Here is a 22187-nt window from a genome sequence, read left to right on the forward strand (position 1 = left end):
TCCTATGTAAGCAGATAAACACGCTTTTCCGAATATCTTTCGGTTAAAATAATTAGGCCAAGAGATCAACAGGAACCCCAGGCACAGGTAGTTTAGTTACGATAATGTGGAGCATTAATACATAAATTTATCAATATTAAGTACATGATATTCATATGCTAGAGAAAGGCATACTAGAGAACCTGAGAGCCTCTTCGTTCGTTCATTCACTTCTTATCCGAGGCCTCGAATCTCTCGTATTCATATCAAACACTCCACTGCGAGAGCGCAGCCATGTGTGAAATATGAACGTTCTCAAGGAAGAAAAAGGACACTTGAACATCAAAAGGGACTTTGCAGATGGATAAATAGATAGCGGATGTGAGAGTATTCATTTCAAAGTTGTTCAGACTAGTAGTCATATAAAGGTGGGAAATAGTAAAGTGTATTAAAGAAATTGCCTTATAATTAATATACCTTGAATAAAAGAGAGAAAGAAAGTCAAGGAAAGTGAATTTCTTTACAAAATTCAAAATTCCTCTACCTACCTGAGTAGGCAGTCACCTAAATAGGTGTTTATGTTAGTATTGATATTCATTAGAGGTACCAAGCAAGCCAAAGTAAGTATTCAATATTTATGGCTACTACCTAGATTCACATAAGACAGCACCAAGTCTTGCTAGCCAGAGTTTACCTATGGCACGTTAAACACGGAGAGCCGAGAAGAAGTGTAGCGGAGAGATAATCATAGGCATCCGCTTAGTGATGCTTAACGAAGGATTGAAGGTCAAAGTTCTAGTTAGGGTAGGTAAAGGACACTTTTAGCACATATAGCCAGAGACTGTCTTCAATATTATTTATACACTCAACGAGACGTGCTAGATATTTACTAATAGTAAAGCATTAGTATTGGCATATCTTAAGTACTTATCATCACCAACGACATCGACAGCTCATAGAGTATATACTATACATTAGGTATGTGTTTGGCATTGTCTACTAGGTAGTAAAGAAAGTTCAAGGCTGATCAGACTTCAATCTATAGTTTACATCTACCTTCCTACGTGCAGGTGCCTAAGTTTTAAAGCCGCGGCATTCCTGAGTAGCAATGTGAAGTGGAGGAATTGTAAGCAAAAGAAGTCTCTTAGCAGAACTCGTAGTCGTTTTCCAACTCAGTATAAACCATATTCGATTGATATCATTAGAGTCGATCATAACAGTTGCTAGTCTCATCTACGGGATCGTAGAACTTGTACCATACTTTGGGTTATGATCGCATTTCTTCATCGCCTAGCAGCTCCTCTAGGCGCCATGTATCTATTACGACGAATATGATTGGCTAGCGTAACTCTGGTATGATGAATGGATTGTTGAGGGACTTATATACTCGATTTATTTCAATTATCAAAACATGGGTTGGCGTCAACCCTAAGGTCACGATGTTTAGTGGTAGTGTAGTTGAGGGACTAAGTTCATCCCACTATGCCCATAAGAAGTTGCATGGCTACCTAGTCGAGGCTCTAGATAGGCAGCGCAATATGCGGAAATCATACCACTATAACCTGTTGAGATGTCGAGCTATAGGCATTCCTGCCTTCTTACATGAACCGTACCTACTCTTTCAGAGGTAGCTTGTGGGAGTCGACTCCTCTCGGCATGTGATCAAAGGACGCATTCGTTAAGGATTCCCGGAATCCTAAAGGAACCGAACTGGCCGCTGCGGTAACTCAAGGAAAATCCAACCATGTGAAGGAAGAGTGGTTTAATAGCCGACTATATATTTTCCCATGGTTCTCTTGAATTGCGATGTCTTGAAAAAAAAAAAGACCGAAAAGACTAACGTCGAATTTTGTATATAAACTAATAAATTAGCCGGTGCCGCAGATATATGGGCCTAACATAGCTAACCGCGCTTCGGAATGAATGGGAGAGCAAAAAAAAACAATGCGTTAGATCCGGAAACGATAACGCGGCTCTAACGGAGACGTTCTCTATGCTAACCTAGGTACGTGTTAGTTAGTACGCATTATTTCATTTCGGAAGAAAAACGCTAAATAGGATTTCCCGATATTCCTCGACCCATCCGCATGGACTCAGCCGTTTCAGAGGCTGTGACAGTCAGGTGAGATGGGCTGGCTGTGTGAATTGAGGTCCGTCGAAACGGGCCAATAGGCGATCCTTGGTCTAGCCATTACTGGTTCAGGTCAGAGGAAAAACGCAATGCGTGGTGTCCCTATGGGCTAAGTTCGATCGCATCTGGCTGGCCCGAGAACAGTCCCAAATGGCTCAGGGCTGCAAGGTTTTTTTTTTTCGGCGTAGGATTTCGAAAAATGCAACTCTAGAGATCCGAGCTTTCTTTTCGTCTCCGGGGGGGGGGGGGGGGGGGGGGGGGGGGGGGGGGGGGGGGGGGGGGGGGGGGGGGGGGGCGGGGGGCCTGGTTTTTTTTTTTGGGGGGTGGTTTTGGCAACACGCCCCTCTCGGGTCCCGCGGTGTTTTTTTGTTTCCCCCCCCCCCCCCCCCCCCCCCCCCCCCTTGTCCGTTTTGCCCGCAAGCTTTAAGCTCTTTGAAGCTTAGCCGCTCCTCGTGATATCGTGATGCGGACATGGGCTAAATGTTTACAGTGACACGCGAGGTTGCGCGTTCTTACTGTTTACTTCTTGTACCTGTTAAACAACCCCTCTTCTCTTCTTCCCAACTCCGCATCTCGGCGGACGCTTACGGGTAGCGTATGTAGAACCCCTCTTTTCATCCTTGCTGCTTGTTAGATGTCAAACAAGCCCGTGTAATCTTGAATCACACAATCATTTGATCATGGTGGTATTAGGTAAATGGCTAATAGGTTCTATTAAATAGAAGATGGTACCATGTGTTGTCTTATTAGAAATAGCAACTTATTCTTCTTCTAGCTTCACGAGTCGCTAGTGGCTTCATGGTGTTCCAAAGTTGTGGATTGAGAAAAAAGAAAAAAAAAAAGACCTCGTTGTCTAAGGGATTCCTTAGTCTGGAAGTACGGTTTAGGACTTTTCTTTTTGTTTGGCGACAGCTGAAGGTCTCACTAAAATAGGCGCCTAGGGCTCGGCGATGTAAACGCGACGTCGGCAAGGCAATCTGGCCATCTTATTGGATCTTGACAAGATGTTTTTCTTCTTCCCGGGCCGCGCTGTGATTCGCCTATACCATGCTTGCTGCCGCATAACTTATGCAAGTAATCCGAAGGCGGTCAAGCACGACAGCACCCGATTATGTATGAAATGTAAACAAATCAACAGTGATCAAGATCTCGATACATTTTGGATCTGGTGTGTAGGCAAAATGTCGACTCTTCCAACATACCCTGAGCGCATGTGTTTCCGAACAGGGTTTCCCATCCAAGTACGTTGGTTCAAAACCCTTTCAGAGACTATGACGATAGTTCGGTCGCGTGTATGTATGTGTATGCTACAGAGAGCAAGAGAGCAGCCACGAAGATCCTGCCTTTTGTAGGAACGTGCAAATGACGTCTACCACGAGCTAGGAGATCGTAGTTCTCAATGCGCGATCGGAAGATGGTCCACATACTATCGATTTGTCTATCGTTTAGAAAAGTTAACAAAGGGAGCGGACAGACACATCCGGAGTGTCCCCAGGTTTTAAAAAAAGAAGGCTGCTAGGTGGCTTGGGTTAGGTGTTGCAATTAATTTATTCTTTTCAGTTATATGTCCACTCTCCAGGGGCCTTTCCCGTTGCCGTAGAGATGGACGGAGCCAACGTTTGGGTTAGGATGATGGATATCGAGTAAATAGTCAGCGACCCCCTTTTAAGACTTCAAATTAAGGCTTCGTCGTTGCCTCAAATTTGAGCTTGTGAAAAATAATTTCCCCGAGTGAGGCTCAAGCGTAAGGGGCGTTGAAAGGTTTTAAAAGATCTAGAGCTACTTAGTTCCTCCACATCGTCGTACAGTACGTCCCCTCGTCCGCGCCCATAGCACCGCAAGCGTCGGTGAGGTTCAAATTTTCATGATGGACTAATGGGGCTCACGCTTGTTAAGCCCAATCGCTACCGGATACGCCGCAGGGTGAGCCCGGCATTGATAATGAGTGTCATTTTTATATTGTAAAAAGCATACCATCAGCTAACCAACCCACTCCCTTTCAATACTGTTAAAAAAAAAAACTCAAAAACTTCAGGGACTAGCCCAGCGCAAGATACCGATTACTTATTGCTTATCGGTGCGGCCCGGGAGGAGGTTCCTTGTCATTTTTCTCCCTCATCAGGTCCCAACGCACATAAGTGTACATAGTGGGCGACGGTAATCCATGCGAATAGTAAGCTAGGGTTTGTGCTTATTGCTGCAAGCACCGTAGCAACCGTCAGAAGCTAGGTAATAAAGCAAAGAAGCCCCGGAAGATCCTTCAGCGCACTGTATCGTGGGGCCCCCCGACGTCCGTTGGAAGCCCCATCGTAGGTTATGTGAATGCTTGCATCTGAAAGAAGCACGATGTCAATCATATATATACTTACCTAGGGTATATTCGAAACAAGAATATTCGTCGACATATGTGTGCATCGCTCTCTATTTCGAGCGACAAGGTTCTTGGAGGGCACACAAGATCTGGGGTAGGGAAGGTAACATAATTGCGTTACCTGACGGCGTATTGTACCTTTGGCGTTCGGCCTAAGGATAGGTGCTCGGAAACGCGGGTCCCAACTACCGACAAATCAGGACGGATTTTGAAAAATCAGCCCAGTAAGCAAATGGTACCGTAGGAGAGACAGGGTTCATCTATAAGCCATAAGCCGTACCTAACAACTAGTGGTAGTATGTAGAACCATCTGCTTCGCTTGCCATTCTGTCATTTGGTTTAGTGTACCTAGGTAACCTAAGAAATCGTAAATCGTAAATTTGCGCTGGCGGACATCTGGTTATCTTTAGAAAAGAACCGAGACCTCGAAAAGCAATTAGACATGGGATAAAAAGTGGTTGTGAATCAGGTAATCTGGGCCAAGACAGCCTCATTCCCCTAGCTAAGTGAGTTGTTCCGGGCAAATATTATCTTCATTGCAGCCGCCGAGTGTCTGTCTACCTTGAGCTCACTTTGGATTAAGACCTAATAATTTAATTTGTCGGATAAAGTGACGACATCGTTATAAGATATAACCAAGAAACAGTAGTCGAGTTATTCCGTAGAAGGCTGACGAATATCTTATGCTCTGGATGCAACTTTTTTTCTTCTTCTCTTTTTCCCTTTCGAAACTTCCGCTCGAATAGCTCGTCTCAGCCTCGAAAACCTTGCAGTTGATACCGGGGCTAATAGCCAAACGCTGAGAATCCCCATTAGTGGACCCTTATGCGCGCATACATACAAACAAATTCACTTGTCACAGGCCGGGGTATTTCCTTAAATATGTCCATCTGATGTTTTAAAGCATGTACGATTGTATGGAGTATGAAATTTCTGCAAGATGATCGCCGAGTAGGTATAAGGCGGAAGCTAAGCTATGGTATGCATAGTATTCTTATGCATCATTATCATGTCGATATATATGTGCGGTATTTACCTCGATTAGTTGGTAATTACGAGAATGGGGTGAGATGACATGAATAGCCAGATGAGGGAGTGACTTGTAAGTAAATATTCAGTACCTAATGATAGGATGTTTGGTGGTGAGAGAGAAACGGTAGCGACGGAACGTTCCCGTGTATTATATCACTTTTGTACGAATGATTTATTCAAGCTCGCTATTCAATCGGATGAACATGTCTGACGAAGGATGATCTCGCAGCCGAGCGGAAGAACTTGTCTCAGTTAAGCTTGATCCGGTAGGTAAGGTAGCTAGCTTTTGGCAGTGGGATCTCGATTATTAGCATGCCTGGCCCAGGGATGTACGAAATTGAACACATGTGTAGCTTAGGTAGCTTAGGTAGCTGTATGCGCTGTATTCACTGTACTCAGCTCGTGTTAGAGGGTCCAATGATCTGCATATGTATTGTGCGTTGCAAATAGAAATATTAAGTTGAAGCTTTTCTTTGCTTCAATGTTGATCATGCATGTATGTAAATGGATAGATACAATTAGGTAGACGCTTGTAAATTTCTAGACCCGAGATAAAAAAACATGTACCCAGGTATCTAGGTAGGTATCATGTATGCATACTGTAGGTAAGTAGGTACCTAAAATGATAGAAAAAGGAACAGAATTACAAAGGCTTACAAGGCATTCATGGGCATTCACCATTCACCGCTAAAGGCTTTCAAGGTTAGGTTGCTGGCTGTTTCCCCGTTGCCAGGTACCTAGGTATGATGTAACCAACTCGCACGTTTCTTGCTCCAAAGAAATAGCTTCTAGTGTAATTTTAGCGCCCCGCTGTCCCACCAATGGAACCAATCTCACTTGGGACCCTGGCCGTCTTGGCAGCTAAAACAGTGAGTGAGGTTAGTTGAAGGTACCTGAGTAACTTCAGTTAGACCTGGTAGCTGCCCTATTCAGCTACAGGGCAACCTGGCAACGGTGAGCACCCGCTGGATTGCCCTAGCGACCAAAGGTTAGTGGGCACTGTAGAGGGCTGTCCAACGCTGGGATTGGGTGCGCAAGCCTAGGACCAGGCTGCGTTACCTCGCAACCATCATTGTAACTGAATTTCTCCACACTTACTGGCTACTAGCTACCGGCTTTCTGCAAACCGTCAGCTAGAGAACAAAAAGCATCAAAACCCCTTCTACCTTTTTTTCACTTCCCATTCTTCCCCTTCTGCAGCCGACTTCTTAAATGTCGACGTCCCTTTCTCAACAGCATCTAGGTGACACTTTCTATGACACTTTCTTAGTTACGTCTATATTAGAGGATAGACGTTATTCTGCATAACGAAGTGTTCATCTCGGTGTCGTTTTTATGGACGGGACAATCTTTTTTTTTTCTATCAGATCTACATCAACGGTTCACCAGTTCACCAGCTTTGGGGATTTTTTATTCGAGACTTTGCGGATAGACTTTTTAAAGATCAATTCGCTACGGCACCATTAAGCAATTGACTTCTGCACATGCTAGAGGGATTAGCCATAGCCCATACATCATTCTACTTTTCTACTTCCTACTTACACGCATTGAGAGCACCGACCTTCCTATTTAGGCAATTCTAGCTTTCGCAGATCCAGCTGCACAAGGTATGTTTTGAAAAAGGTTACTTGGATATAGCTTCACCCCGCGATTCTTAAATCCTATGATCTGCGCATGATCACATATGGATTGCTGAATTTGCAATTGTATTATATCATCCTTCAATTGGACTTTGGCGAGATATGAGAACTAAATTTTCTTTTGGTAACTTTTAGTTCCCTCCCTCTCTGTACATAAAGTTCGACTGAATCCTACACGCCAATTGGAATCCAGGATTACGAAACTACCTAATTCCATAGACTTTAAGACATCGTATCGATCGACCGTTATAACGCTCTGGTATAGAAGAACCCATATCGAAGAATCTAGCGAGAGTTGGTTTCTGGGAAATTAGATACAACTTCTTACATCATAGAATACGGGGGGAGCATTCGTTAATCACGGCGCTCGTTATATTACAATCGTATCCTACAAGAGATTGTTTTAAGAAGTAGATGTTGAGGAGTAAGGTTATCTATCGTACATCCTCACTTTTCTCATTCATCATCAATCATGGACGGTTCTTCGCCTTTGGCGGCTATGCGCCCCACCCCAACTCCGGCCTGGGGACAACAGTCTCGTCACTACATGCCAACTCGGAACCCTTTCGGTTCGAATAACTTTGGTATTCGCGAGCAATTACACCGATCAAATCCTGATTACTTCAACCATTCCAACGTCCGCGGTTCTTCTCCCGCTGCTAGCCTCGCAGCAGACCTTTCGCAAAATTTCCGAATCGACAGCGAGGATAGGTAGGTTGAAAATAGAAAATACCGAAGGCGGCTTTGATACTGATACGGTAAATTAGTCCTCGTTTCCCTACTCCTCGCCGCGCACTTTTCACGTCAAATATGATGGAAGCCATTGAGAATCGGGGTATGTTGTCACGTGTCTAAATATGGTGGGCGTCGAGTACTAATATCCGTGTGAAGGTTATGTTACAACTCCACCGCTACCTGTGGCTTCCTCTCCTTTGGGTGGATATGATGATGCTATGGATATTTCACCTATGCCTAATAAAGACTCATTCTCTAGTTCATTCGAGGTTGCCTCACCTACACCTCAGGGGACGCATGGGGAGGATATGATGATGGACTCGCCTATCCCTATGTCACGACAATCTAATGTGGGTCTAGAGCCCTCCAAGGTGCTGTTTGAGTAAGTTGTATTATGGTAGACCCTGAAAATATCTTGACAATACTAATGACAAAATCATAGTAGCCGAAAGCGAGGTGGGTTGCGCCGGCCATCTCTATCCCGAACCAAGGGATACACCACTAGTGCTCTTCTCTCCAGTAAAACACACCCAGAAAACCAAGTTTCCGCTTTCCGCTTTGGATCCCCGTCTTCGACGATGTCTCCTGGCGATTGTTTCGACAACTCTCCCCTTCAGGATCGGAGGCCGTCAACCGCAAATAGCCCAACTCCCGGCAATGCCGGCTGCACCCGATCCAAGGCTCAGTTTGCAAGCCTTACTGGGGCCCGAGATATCCGAAATGGTTCCGGTTCCCCTATTCCTAGCCACGTCCGTAAAACTTCGAATCCATTCGCACGAACTCGCCGACAATATCGTCGATCTATCAGTATGTTCGATAGCCCAGGTGACGTTATAAAAGCCAGCTCCGAGGAACATCTTCCTCAGAGCACATTGCAGTCCGTAATGGACATTGAGGAATCCCAAGATCCGATTTTACCCCATTTCTACCCCGAGGGTGAGAACGACAACATCCCGCGTATATCGAGAGATACTTTCCTTGACGTGTTGGATGGAAAATTCAACGATATTTACACACAAAAGATGATTATTGATTGCCGGTTCGAGTACGAGTATGATGGAGGCCATATCGATGCCGCTGTCAACTACAATGACAAGGAACTGCTGGCCAAACATCTTTTTGAGAACCCTATGGACGGAAAGACGCTTCTGATTTTCCACTGTGAATATTCTGCTTGCCGTGCGCCAATGATGGCCCGTCATATTCGCGCATCAGACCGCATGTTCAATGCTGAGTGCTACCCGCACCTCACGTACCCGGAAGTTTATATCCTTGACGGTGGGTATAGTGAGTTCTTCGTCGAGCATCGTGATCGATGCTATCCTCAGGCCTATGTGGAAATGGGCGCTGAGGAACATGCTAGAACATGTGAGCGGGAATTAGGCAAGCTCCAACAGAAGAGAAAAGGTCTGGGTAGAGCCAAGACTTTTGCTTTTGGACATCGAGAATCGATGGCTCAAGCTTCGCCTACTGCTCCTGAAAGACGTTATGAACACCCGTCTCCAGTCATGATGATTGGCAACTCGCCGATCCTTGGCAATAACCGATCGCCTGCTCGCCGCATGGCATCCTTCTAAACACCATACCGGCCTTTTTTCAGGCCAAACCAAACCGACACTTCTGTCCTTTTCCTATCGATTCTTTGTCTTATCGTTTTCATTATGCTTTTTAACTCCTCATTTCCGACCCGGTTATTTTGGGTCGCGATTGTTTTTATTATACCCCATTTAGTTTCAGCATTAGACAGGCATTTGCATAGCATACCGGCCGGTTGCATTGCCCTGGGGCTATGTTGGATCCGGTATCTGATCTGCTCATTGGCCGATGCCTTGATTTAATTCTCGTTATGTGTTATCATAGCATGGCGTATGGCTTTAGGGGTCTGGCGCCTGGTCTTTTTTTCCCCAGGCACCTATCTTATTATTTCGACGGGCATCGAAGCTTACGCTTCCAAGTCCCGTGTCGAGACATCCAGTTCGACACCTCCACTTTAGGGGGTTGGTAACTCACGAATTCTTTCCTACGAGTCACATTACCATTTCTACGATTTCGATACTTTCTCGACAATACGAGGAGTACTATGCCCGATATGATCGCGGTTCATCACGATCCACAATACCTGCAACTACGATTTCCTTGTTTTTCTTTATGCATTCCGGAACCTTTTCAGCATGAGATCCCGTATTATTCTTACTCTAGATGAAGCCGTACTATTTACGGCACGACGCCTAGGAGACATGCTGTTGATGATACGCACTATGGGCGAAGTGCACGAAGATTTGGCGAAAGAGTTACATGTTGCGTCGCAGACGTTAGGAGACCAGATTGACTGCAGATATGGGAAGGGGTTGTAAAAGCCAGATGAAAGTCCACGTTATTTTCCAGGTATTAAGGGAACTGGGGATGAGGCGCCAGGGGCTTCGTGGTTTTTCGACATAGTTGTACCTTTCCTACTTTCTCCTCTTGAGTACAGGACTCATTAGCTCGACCATCTTGCTTGCCGGTTTGTACATTAGTTTTTCCTTTTTCTGCCTTTTTACATCTGGTCCTCCTAAAGGTTTGTTTCTGCGGACGCAAGGTTGTTTTTCTTTCGTTGCGCTCCAGGGAAGGGGTTTGCGGTGGATGATACCCAGTTAAAGAAAAACCCTCCTGGGCTAAGGGCTATGTAATGTAGCTTAGCTCCTTAGTAATATGAAGTGCAAAAATGCGATGCGCAACATGAATTGTACCTTAAATTGCGCGTGAGCTAAAATCGCGGAAGGTGAATGTTGTGATGACGTTCTGTAGGTACATTACCTCTTAGATAATTCCTAATAAATAATGATAACAAACATTTCAATAGATTCGGATATTACTTATTTTAAATACGAGAAACCAACGAAAGTATCTGATCATTGGGAATAGGGACTTATTTGAAACTAGAACTGTCGCTATTGACTTAGCTGTCAGATATATATCACCCTGGGAACCTTCCTTTCGATGGGACCTGGGCACCTGCAATTGTCTTTATATCCGGACCGACTCGTCGGCCGCGGTTCCGTCAACATCCATTTTAGGGAGGTTGCGCTCGGCCCCACACACGGATCGGAGCTATTGCGGGTCCAAGGTGGGTCTTGAGTCGGAGTCGGTACGTAACCCGTCTTAACCGGGCGAGGAAAGAAGGGAATAAATACACTGATGTGTTGTCTTTCTCATGCTGAAGGCGGAGGGAGTGGACATTATGTGTACGTGGTTTCTTTTTGAAGGAACTGATGACGAGGAGATGGTTACAGCGGTACTGATATTTTTCTGATGAGTATCCTCACACCTGCTCCTGCGTGTAAACATTACCTTAGGTAGAAGTTGCACGCACGAATCGGTTTGAGAATGCTCGGGTATGGCTACTTCTATAGAAGACTGAAGGACTTCAACATTAGTAAGTCGAGGAACATGCCTGAGGGGAATCTTAAGTCGGCTGAGCAAAAAGGGAGCGTTGAACTAGACTTGATAGGATCATTGGAGGAGTAGCTGTTTTTTTTTTTTTTTTTTGGTAGTTTCCTACATACGAAGAATATACCTTGGTAGGTAAATTCGTGGAGCCTCAAGAGATCCAGTAGATATTTCTCACGCTATAAGTACCTAAATATTTAGCCTTACGTATTTCCGAGATCCTATACGAATAAAAATGCTCGCGTCAAAATGTCAGGTTGAGGTTTATACTCGTGATGGAAATCGTATACAGAGTGTGAATGTCACGTCCTATATGCAGTAGGTATATAGAGGTTTGACTGCACAATGTCTGGCCTTCTATCCTCTTACGAGAGAGCTGGCTATTGCCCTCCATATAGCCAGCCAACCCCTACTCTAGCCAGTATATCCCCGTTATACCCACGTACTCTTGACACAAAAGCAGAAAATGGGCAGGCGTGTCTAATATAAGATCGACTAGTTATATAGACGCTCATCGAATGACTAAACAAGACCGGCTCGGGCGCTCTCCATACCGCTATGTTAATTATGGTATAGAGCATATCCAAGATACGAAACAGCCCTCAACTGGTAACTTCTATGTAAGGTAGCTTGATTCTTTTCATTACGATTGTACCTAGGTATCTATTCTGAAGTAGCACGGTTCTACGAAGAGGACATAAAATTGGCATGGTTTGGTTTACAGCAACTCTGCAAGTATTCCAAGGACACAACTTTTGTGGTGGCTTACGCTGCAATGGTTGATTTACGGGACGAGATCTTCTCGGCTGTCCACTCTTGGATAGGCATTCTGTCTTTCTGACTTTACAAATCAATCTACGACTACAATATATCACATGATACCGCATACCGTAACAACTACTTCTATCTCCCCTTACTGGCAGATACCTCATGTTTGAGCAGGTTTCTCATTTCAGATTAGCGAATAATAAAGTGTACCTTCTAATGCCTACCCACCCATTATACATGGGATTGATCGAATGAACCAAGGGTTTCTAAATTTGTTAGGTATCTACCAAGATCTGAATCAGTACGGGTTTTCCTCTGTTGCTCCCACTGGTGATATATGCAGGCTATTTATCATTCAATAATTTCCAGGCGACTTACACCTAGGGATGTATTAGCCCTTATCCAGAAGCGATGGCCAATAAGGATTGTAATCACAACACGTTTTTTCAGGTCAAGCTGCGATGGGTATAGCAGCTATTCACATTACATATCATCTGCTGCTTCACTCTTACACAGTACGTGAAGCTTTTTATCTTATTTGTTCAAAGCCCCTTGTTTCACGATTCTTATGAAGAGTCATAGGAGAATGGGATGGAACGGTACAATATTGCCCCTTAAGAAAGTACTAGATTTGCTTAAGCCTCTTCCACCCTTTCGCCTGCCGAGTTCCGCCTAGAGACTCGCAATACATAGACGTACCGAACCTACGCATTAGCGGCTACCCCATAGGGCAAGGCGCCCCCTTTTCCAGCTAATGGATTATCTACGCGACTTCCCCGTGGGGTGTCATAACCTCATTACCCCTTAGCGGGGACGATTTTCCAAGTTTGGGACGAGCGTCAGGCAAGCATGGATAGGGGTTAAAGGCAACGGCGCTAGGGGTGGGTTGGGTGTGCAAGATAAGGGTCTTATGCAGGTCGGTTCTTAGTCTACCAATGTGAATCGATATTATTGGCGTCTGGTTCGAATACATACGCAGGTGCATACTAATTTGTTTCGATGTGTGCTATTCTAAGTAAGACGCTACCTAGGATTAAATATAAATGGTCATAGCTTCACCAAGATAGGACGGGAAGTCGAAGGTTAGAGGCTCGATCTGAATCCACATGTCACGTCTACTCTAAAATATATCTGGCGTGTGTACTCTAGACGTCCTATGTGCCTTTGTTGAGATAAGTGCAAATCTAAACAGTTTGCACCTGCAAGATATTTTTCATCTCTTCAGACCTAGTCATAAGGGGTCAGTGGCGCCATTTACGTAGCGTTCCAGAGCTCATCAACGGTTACATATTGCACCAATCTCTCTCTCTCTCTTTTTCTTCTCTTACACCTGGCAAGCAGTCTAGAGACAAGACGAAAGAGGCGTGATCCGTAAGTATCTCTCTCATATGATATCTTCCTAACAGAGTTTTAAATTTCCACCATCTTTTTTTTTCTCGAGTGTTTCCTACTTCTACACAATTTCACTCTACTCTAACCAGGCAAATCCAAATTTGCTCTGCATCTTCAACTTCTTTTCGCAGTCGCAGACAGAAACCTTCCTTTACAAGTCACTGATTATCCAAAGAGGCTTCCTTCAAACTGCAACTTCTCGTTGATAATCTACTAGGCGGCCAAGTTATTCAGACAGGCAGCCGTCGGGGCAACCATATCGTTCTTCTTTTTAAAAAACTGCTTTACTTCCTCCACAACACTTGCCTTTACCATTCTTCACCCAGCACCTGCATTTGTTTCTCACATCCACACATAACCTGCCCAGAATATCTTGTTGCCAGCATTCAAGATGTCTGGAATGCCGACCAGTTCCGAGCTGATCAAGTACTGCACTTGCGAGCCATGCTCATACGGCCTGAAGCGACAATGCGAGATGAACCGCATGCTCTTTGAGCACCAACAGATAGTTGGAACAATGTGAGTATAAATAATTCCTTGCTTTCTCATTTCCCCCTCCCCGGTCGCGTCACGGTTAGCAAATCAACAGAGACTTACAAAGAATATCTAGCTTGGCAAATGGAAGCCAGAAAATGATTACCATCGGATTTGCAGTGCATCGACAAAGACAGTACGTTACCTGCCATGCTAGCCTTCTCTGCTACTGGTCCCCCGTCATCAAGAGTGCCATTGAACAAGCTAGAGGCCCCGTCAATGCTATCTGGCTCTCCTTTGGCGAGACTGGCCGCCGCGCCATCATGCTCTGGAAGCAGATAATCCAGTGGTGCTATGTCGGACGACTGATGGACCCGTCGGACCTGAGCGACGCCACCATCGGCTATAACAGCGATATCGAGGCCCTCTGGAACGCAGCTGTCACTCTCGACATGCACGAGCTGGCCAACTACTGCCTCCGCCTCATCGTCATCAAGTACACCTGGGGTCTCGCCGTCCGATCGGACACCCGATTCGAGTTCCACCCCCGCGACTGCCCCTTCGACGCGGCCGGCCTCTACGAGATCTTCGGGAACAACCAGCGCGGCTCCAAGCTCCGCACCCTGCTGCACTTCGCCGAGGACCTGCTGAAGACCCGCGGTCCCTTGACCCCGGGCGCCGTGAGCCACGTGAGCCCCGCAGCCCTGCAGAAGTGGACGGACCTGATGAACCGCGACGAGGCGTTCTGCCAGTGGGTCGAGAATCTCGGCGGCCTGGAGCACGAGAACCAGAACCAGAACCAGAACAACAACAACAACCAGCAGCATCAGCAGCATCAGCAGCAGCGCGCTACCGTCCTGCCCACCCACTTCAACCAGTGGGCCAAGTACGAGGTGCCCGTCGTCCGCAAGCACCCGGCCAACGTGCAGGACTGGGTCGACGAGAACAAGGAGCTCCTGCGCAAGCCGGGCTCGCCCAAGACGCTCCTCGGCATCTGGCAGGTGGAGGGGCGCGGCGAGAGCGCGACCGACTACTGGGATTTCCTCGCCGTTCGCTTGGCGGCGCCTATGTCGCAGGAGGCGTAGGTTTAGGTACCTTGATACCTACCTAGGTAACCTAAGGAAAAAAGATCTGGGTGAGGGGAGCGAGGGATGAACCTGGGTGCAGCAGGATGGAGAAGAGGATCTGGATGGGAGGTGGAACTGAGGGATGATGATGATAATGACGATGACGATTGAAGATGAAAGATGAAGATGAAGATGAACAACATCCTGACATGAACAATCGGAAGATAGATATGTGTTGCGATGCCTTTCTTTTATTACTCACAATGTCGGCTTTTATGCCACGTTTGCGTAGAGTTCGTATAGGCAGACTTCAATGCGTTGAATCGGTAATTGCACTGTTTTTACATCCAAATGGGATTTCTCGTCGATTGTGCTGCTTGTCAATAATTGTATGTGTGATTCCATGCCCACACTGGTGGGATTGGATTGCTTGCTTGCTGTAACGGACAACACTTAATTCTTGAAGGATTAGATAGATGTTATGGACATGTGTACCGAGGGCCTTGCCTTGTTTATTCGACAAGTCGTAAATACCACATGGACTGTGTGGCATTCTCTAGGTTAGGTTAAGTACCGTAGGTAGCATTGAAAACGAAGTTCATCATGCCAACTCCCATTTCCACCAGAAAGGATACGGAGGCTCAGCTTAACTTAACGTAAAGAAAATTACACACCTGAACGTACGAAAGCAGTTGAGATCTCTTGTGGCGTAAATAAATGTATCATCATCATCATAAACAGGCAGGGAAAACCACAAATGAAGTCCATGCGAGTTGTCGATCAGATATCGTGGGCTCTTAGGTATAAGAAATTAGTCTATGAGCCCCTCGCCCTTATCCCGAGCGCTTCGCCACGTACGCAAAGTTGTACAAGTACAAGTTCGCGTCTCCTTCTCCTTCTCCATCTCTTCCCTCCTTCTGCCTGACCGAGGGATAGATAGATAGATAGATGGACATGGGCCTAAGTTAGATATTTTTATTTTGTTTTATTCTTCCATCTTATCGTCACCCCCTTCCTCCTCCTTCTCCTCCTCCTCCTTCTTCTTCTCTTCTTCTTCCTCCTCGTCCTCGTCCTCTTCCGAGAGGGCCTTCTTCGCTAAGCGCTCGGCCTCCTCGAGGAGGTCCTTGGGGACTTCCTGGTGGAGGCCCTTGGTGGGTCCGTCGACGCCGCTGATCCAGCTCATCTCGAGCTCGAACTCCTTGTCCTTGTTGTCCTGCTGCGCGACGTAGATGATGCGCGCGGCCTCCTTGACCGCCTGCTTCAGGTCCAGCGTGCCCTCGGCGAGGTTCAGCTTCTCGAGCTCCGCCTTCGCCGCCTGCCGGCCCTTGCCCGTCGCCGCGCCGTAGTAGCCCCAGTACATGCCGCTCGGCTCGATCATGTACAGGCCCGGGCCGCCGTACTTCTTGCCTTCCACCTTGCCGCCGGCGCCGACGGAGGGGCCCGAGCCCACCTCTCCGTCGACACGCGCCTCGAGCTCCGAGTCGAAGCCGCCTACGATGGCGGTGATGCCGAACGGACGGACGGACTGGTAGAGGGTGTAGGCTTGTAGGTACCCACCCATGCGGCTCGCTAGATCTGATGTGGAGATGGGCGTCTTGAAGGTTTCGCGCCAGCCGCGGGCCTCGTCTCGGGCTCGGTTGACGAAGTGCTGGCCGTCAGGGATCATACCTGAGAAGGCCTGGTAAAAAAGAAGGATGGAAGCATTGCGTCAGTAAACGTCTTGTCGTCTTTTTGTAGGTAGGTTACCTAATGTTAAGGTAGGGGTAGAAAGGTAACATACAACTCCGATGTGTCTGTCAACCGTCGCAATTCTCTTGTTTGCGCCGGGCTTCAGTAACTTGGATGTGACGACCTTCTCGACCGCTAGGACCACGCCGTCCTTGCATCGGATGCCGACCGACGTGCCGCCGTTCTCCACCGCCTTTCCCGCATATTCCACCTGAAAGTTTCGTCCATCGGGGGAGAAGATGGAGTTGGCGAGATCGTAGCCCGTTCCTATCGACGTCTAATTTATTGAGAAGAAAGATAGATATATATTAGCTGGAGATAGGACATGAATTTTTGGAATGATTAAAGCTTACCATGTTGATTTATGTGCGCGCTAGACAACCGACAACCGGAGATATAATTGTTTTATGAGATTAGACAAGAAATGTGGTCCAAGTGAAGCTGGGCGGGTTTTGCTGATTTAACTTGGTGGTAATTTGTTGGTAATTTGTTGGTATTCGGTTGTAATTTGGTGATGTTTAAAGAGGGAAGCTTTCCATTTGTTAGCACTCGTTAGGCAACTCGAGCTGCGCGTTGCCAGCCGTAGCTTTGCATGTACCTTTGAGCTCAGTTCCTACCTTAGGTGGGTACCCCCACCCCTTCCCCCCAGTCGACGTGGCTGATACCATCAGCCTTGCAGGTTGAGGTAGGTACGATGTATGATGTACACGTACGTACGTACATGTATTGTACCCATTAGCCACACTTAGTGGGCTACCGAGGGGTATCTATTATGTAATCACATGGTGTAACCTGACCACCTGTTGTCAATACATAATTTAGGTACCTTCAACACAGGGCAACTTGTCAAAACACAACCAGTCAATCACACAACTTTTTATCCATCAACTCGACATATCTATCTTAAATTCAATACAGCTAACACAAGATATACATTCCATTCTCATTTGTATACCTAATGGTATTAGACGTGTGCAGGTAGGTATTATAATTTCTAGGACCCGAGACATCGGTCTTATGCTTGCCGGGGCCAAGGAGAGCCGGCGGTTGAGACTACAACACCATCGAACAGCAAGCATGCCTGTCATGTATGGATCCTATCAGACATGTGGTGATATCTCGGAAATGACACATTTGCTCTAGTTGAAGGCAAAGGATCACACGAAAACGACAGGGTCGGTCAAGGGTGCCTCGTGGAAAAAAAGAGGGTTCTGCTTCTACGCTGCTTGAAGTATCTCAGGTACTTTCATGAGACAAGACCAGAAAAAGTCTGCAAGCAGGTATTAGTAGAACAGCGTTGCGACTCTCTGATGAATCAGCACTCTAACTTGCTGACAGGCGAGCACTTCTTGCATGGTCCGATTGAAACGGTATGATACGGTACCGTACCTAAACATGATACCGGAATATCACCCGGCTCTTCTCCATGACAGCCGCACGGCTACAGTGGAGTTTGGTGTGGGTTCAATGCTCCGATCGGGATCGGCTTTAATGCTCCAATCGGGCTCGGCTTTAATCGGGATCGGACAGGTATCACATTAAATTGAGGCTGTCATGGGAACTAGAACGTCTAGATTGGTGCCTCTTGACAACGTCTTCTAAGACTACAGATGGGTTCATTTCGTATTACTTAATACGCTACGGAGGTAAAGGTTCCGAAGATCTTGAAGCTTCTAAATGAAAATTTCGGAGATGCCCATGGTGTTGTGAGCGTAGGTACGGCTGCAAGGTAAAGTACAAAGTTATGAAAAGTCTACCAACACATATACGTAGTATTTGTGGTGCTAGGTTTCGTACTTAGGGGTGGCCATTTTGGAATGAAACCGTAAAGTCGGAAGATGAGGGGTGTAGAATTCTTTACGAAACTAGCATGACTTCGCACTAGGTATGTACATTCCCAAGCGCCTTTCATTCCATCTCGCTAACTGCTACCAGGGTATTGCCCATGAAGTTTCCAACGGCAAATATTACTTTGAAGGAACGTCAACCGGTTCATTAATCTATTGGAGCACGTGTTTATCCTACGCGTTGTCCGATAGAGAGTAAATGGTACAATCCTGATTTCGAGACCTACCAACATTCAAACATGCGAAGGAACCCCCTTTGGACTTGGGGAAAGCTTAATTGCAACGGTGCACTTCAGATATCAGATGCAACGTAATCGTTTGCCAACATAGCCAACCGAGTTCCGGGAAGATCTTCAATGCTTGCTCGAGCTTCGCGGAGTCACATTAATGAGAACTCTTGGCCGGGAATAACGACCCCGTGTGATTAATGAATATGCCGATGTATGGCTCGCTCGTAATCCTGAGGCCATCTCTTATGCAGGGTGTTGAGTTCTTTTGGAATTAGCAACCTTATGGCATTCCCATCGTTGGCCTTCTAGATGTATGTGTTAGATATCTGGGTAACTGGCACTTCTTTACTATGTATAAAAGAGAGAGATATATGGCTTAGCGCTGAAGATATCCCTTGATATCTCGGCTATAGATGCACTAAAAAATACTAAATAAAGAGCTATGGTAAAATGATTAGAAGTACATACCTAGCTATGAGGGGTCAAGGGGCGAGACAAAGAGTAAATTAGAGTTTATACTGTGGAATTTACATACTACGATATGCGGATATTTGCGGGCGTCTACTCGCTAGGATGTTGAGAAAGATGTATACCTTTATTCCCCTCGTGGCAGACTTGGGCCTGCTTTCGGTATAGTTTACCAACCAATGATAAAGAAGGGCGAGTAGGAACAATCCGGGGAACACATGCGAATGTATATTTTACGCACATGCGACATATCTTGGACTATAGTCCTGGCTAGGAGCGATAGTTTGAGTAACGCGATGGCAATCCAGGCTACAAACCTTTCCTACGCTTTGACGCCTTTGTCTAGCCACATTACCCCAGCTACGTGGACTCAAAGCACTAACAGACCCGGCTTTCACAGGATTCCCCGAGGGGCAACACTTGGTACCCCGTCCAGATGACTTTGTGACCGCCGTTCTTAGTAGAATATTATCTTTGGAGAGAGGCGTATATAAGTTGCTGCCCCCCGATCCTTTGTTCAGGAAAACCATTATCAAAAACGTAGCCACCAGGTCTTAGATCAAACTTAGATTTGGATATTCCGACACGTGTCTTTACCCAGCTAGAATATGTAAGACCCTACTAAAATGATTCATCTTGTCTCAGACATCTCTAAGTTACTAACTCGAATTATAGATAATAGGTAACCGCAAAATGGGTTCGCTCGAAGTAAACCGTGTGGAAGAGCTGGATGCTCTCGTTATCGGAGCAGGTTTCTCTGGTGTATACCAACTGAAAAGGCTCCGGGATGAGAGCTACAAGGTCAAGCTCGTAGAGTCAGGATCTGACTACGGCGGTATCTGGTACTGGAACAGGTACCCCGGAGCTCGTGTCGACAGCCATGCGCCTCACTACCAGTTCTCTGACCCTGAGCTCTGGAAGAACTGGCACTGGAAGCAGCGATTCCCTGACCACAAAGAGCTCCGCGAGTATTTCAAGTTTGTAGCAGACAAGTGGGACCTCAGAAAAGACACCTACTTTGACACCTACATCACCTCAGCTATTTGGGACGAAGCCGAGTACAAATGGGTCATCACGGCGAAGGACGGCCGGGTCTTTAAGGCAGCCTTCTTTTTGCCGCACACCGGAATCGCGGCCAGTAGGGCAATTCCCAACTGGAAAGGCATTTCGTCGTTCAAGGGCCTCATTGTCCACTCTTCCTATTGGCCTCACGATGAGCCAGATCTGACGGGCAAGAAGGTTGCTGTCATTGGAACGGGCTCCACTGGAGTGCAGCTATCGCACGCTGTCAGCGAGGTAGCTGGCGAGCTTGTGGTGTTCCAGCGTACGCCTGCTATGCCGTTGAGAATGAGACAGGTTAACTATGCGGTCGACGAAGAATCCATGCCCAAAGAGGAGTTGGAGGAATTCTTCGAACACTGCCACGACCGCTACTGGGGCTTCGACTTCGAACTCCTCCCAAGGAATACCTTCGACGATGACGACGCTACACGGCGGGCTACTTACGAGAAGCTTTGGGAGAATGGTGACTTCACCTTCTGGCTTGGAACTTACTCGGACATGCTATTCAACCCCGACTCCAATCACGAGGCGTATAAGTTCTGGCGCGAGAAGACTCGAGCTCGTCTTAACGACCCTAGGCACCAGGAACTCTTGGCCCCTACGAAGCAACCCTATCCTTTTGGATGCAAGAGGGTGCCGCTTGAGAACGGGTATTTCGACATGTTCAATAAGCCGAATGTAGACCTCGTCGATGTCAATCAAACACCCATCGTTGAAGTGACAGAGAGGGGCATTCGGACAACGGAGAAGGAATTAGAATTCGATATCATTAGTAAGTAACCCGATTCCATGGGGCCGTTGGTGAATGCTGACCAAAACCAGTCATGGCGACGGGCTTCGATGCTGTTACAGGAGGCTTGACGACGATGGACATCCGCGGGATCGGCGGACAGACCGTGAAGGACAAGTTCCAGACGAAAGGGCCCAGCACGTTCTGCGGCATCTGCATCGCGGGCTTCCCCAACATGTTCTTCTCCAACGGGCCCCAGGCCCCGTCGGCGTTCTGCAACGGCCCCACGTGCTCCGAGATCCAGGGCGACTGGATCGTCGACGTCATGAACCGCCTCCGAAAGGTAGGGCTCAGCAGCATCGTCGCGGACGAAAGCGGCGAGAAAACCTGGACCGACCACGTGGAGGGTGTGGCCCATTCATCCCTTCTTCCGAAGGCCAAGGGCGTAAGTTTGTTACCTTTACCTAACTAAGAAAAGATCTTTGTTGTTTCTTGTTGTTCTAGTGTTCGAATGCGCTGAGCGCTAACATCTTTGAATGAACAGTGGTACATGGGTGACGGTATCCCCGGGAAGCCACGGGCGACGCAGATGTACCTGGGAGGTGTGCCGAACTACAAAGCGAGCCTTGGGAACAGCGTAGCGCACGGATACAAAGGATTCCATTTTGAGGGGTTGAAAATATGATAAACCTGCCGGTGGGAAAAGATTGCATTGAGAGAAAAAAGAAAATCATTGTACCTACGATTTTCACATTACTTTTCACCATCTAGTCCTTTCTAATTTCCTATACTTCTCTCTCATTTAGGTATTATATTTATCTAGTCGTATAAGAAAAAAATCATAGTCTGGCCCGAGTACTGAAGATTGGAAAGCATGGATGTGCGTGTCCCTTTTTGCGGTGAAGACAAGACGAAATATCTTGAGTAACTCGTCGAAACCTCATTGTTGGGATAATGCCTCGACAATGACGGCAATTTGGTCTTCACGGCGCCTCGATTGATTATTCTCGTTTGCAAGAATGATAGAGAATGGGCGAATTAGTGAGAGTCACTTTGCCATTGTCTACGATGCTCACCATAGGATATATTACGCAATCATTAAAT

General features: G+C 46.7%; 4 protein-coding genes across 4 annotated transcripts; 3 read left to right on the forward strand and 1 right to left on the reverse strand.

Moving 5' to 3' along the window:
* The first annotated feature begins 7109 nt into the window (after positions 1-7109).
* Positions 7110-9571, forward strand: F4812DRAFT_69300 (Rhodanese-like protein). Its single transcript, XM_047939321.1, has 5 exons — positions 7110-7120; positions 7289-7864; positions 7921-7988; positions 8045-8270; positions 8331-9571. Exons 2-5 carry the CDS (start codon positions 7626-7628, stop codon positions 9463-9465), a joined length of 1668 nt encoding a protein of 555 aa, XP_047789188.1. The 5' UTR covers positions 7110-7120; positions 7289-7625; the 3' UTR covers positions 9466-9571.
* Positions 9572-13868: 4297 nt separating this feature from the next.
* F4812DRAFT_460432 (uncharacterized protein) lies at positions 13869-15036 on the forward strand (the record flags this gene model as incomplete). The annotated part of the gene is made up of 2 exons (XM_047937689.1): positions 13869-13996; positions 14088-15036. 2 exons carry the CDS (start codon positions 13869-13871, stop codon positions 15034-15036), a joined length of 1077 nt encoding a protein of 358 aa, XP_047789189.1.
* Positions 15037-15471: 435 nt separating this feature from the next.
* Positions 15472-17356, reverse strand: F4812DRAFT_433105 (nucleophile aminohydrolase). The gene is made up of 3 exons (XM_047934599.1): positions 17100-17356; positions 16799-17023; positions 15472-16696 (listed from the first exon to the last, which is right to left on the reverse strand). The coding sequence occupies exons 1-3, from the start codon at positions 17100-17102 to the stop codon at positions 16004-16006; spliced, it is 921 nt and encodes a 306-aa protein (XP_047789190.1). The 5' UTR covers positions 17103-17356; the 3' UTR covers positions 15472-16003.
* A 2335-nt stretch (positions 17357-19691) lies between these two features.
* F4812DRAFT_433111 (cyclopentanone 1,2-monooxygenase) lies at positions 19692-22093 on the forward strand. Its single transcript, XM_047934600.1, has 4 exons — positions 19692-19901; positions 19967-21125; positions 21176-21528; positions 21628-22093. Exons 2-4 carry the CDS (start codon positions 19985-19987, stop codon positions 21766-21768), a joined length of 1635 nt encoding a protein of 544 aa, XP_047789191.1. The 5' UTR covers positions 19692-19901; positions 19967-19984; the 3' UTR covers positions 21769-22093.
* Positions 22094-22187: the final 94 nt, after the last annotated feature.

The sequence above is a fragment of the Daldinia caldariorum genome (assembly GCF_022478825.1).
Source record: "Daldinia caldariorum strain CBS 122874 unplaced genomic scaffold F4812scaffold_11, whole genome shotgun sequence".
NCBI classification, from domain to species: Eukaryota; Fungi; Ascomycota; class Sordariomycetes; order Xylariales; family Hypoxylaceae; genus Daldinia; species Daldinia caldariorum.

What these genes read in the sequence shown, in the direction of transcription:
- F4812DRAFT_433105 (XM_047934599.1), bottom strand. An exon ending in TTGACAGACACATCGGAGTT is followed by an intron (nt 16,697 to 16,798) that starts GTATGTTACCTT and finishes CTTTTTTACCAG; the next exon opens with GCCTTCTCAGGTATGATCCC.
- F4812DRAFT_433111 (XM_047934600.1), top strand. Translation starts at nt 19,985, where the DNA reads ATGGGTTCGCTCGAAGTAAACCGTGTGGAAGAGCTGGATGCTCTCGTT. An exon ending in ATTAGAATTCGATATCATTA is followed by an intron (nt 21,126 to 21,175) that starts GTAAGTAACCCG and finishes GACCAAAACCAG; the next exon opens with TCATGGCGACGGGCTTCGAT. An exon ending in TTCTTCCGAAGGCCAAGGGC is followed by an intron (nt 21,529 to 21,627) that starts GTAAGTTTGTTA and finishes TTGAATGAACAG; the next exon opens with TGGTACATGGGTGACGGTAT.
- F4812DRAFT_69300 (XM_047939321.1), top strand. Translation starts at nt 7,626, where the DNA reads ATGGACGGTTCTTCGCCTTTGGCGGCTATGCGCCCCACCCCAACTCCG. An exon ending in CGAATCGACAGCGAGGATAG is followed by an intron (nt 7,865 to 7,920) that starts GTAGGTTGAAAA and finishes ACGGTAAATTAG; the next exon opens with TCCTCGTTTCCCTACTCCTC. An exon ending in GGAAGCCATTGAGAATCGGG is followed by an intron (nt 7,989 to 8,044) that starts GTATGTTGTCAC and finishes ATCCGTGTGAAG; the next exon opens with GTTATGTTACAACTCCACCG.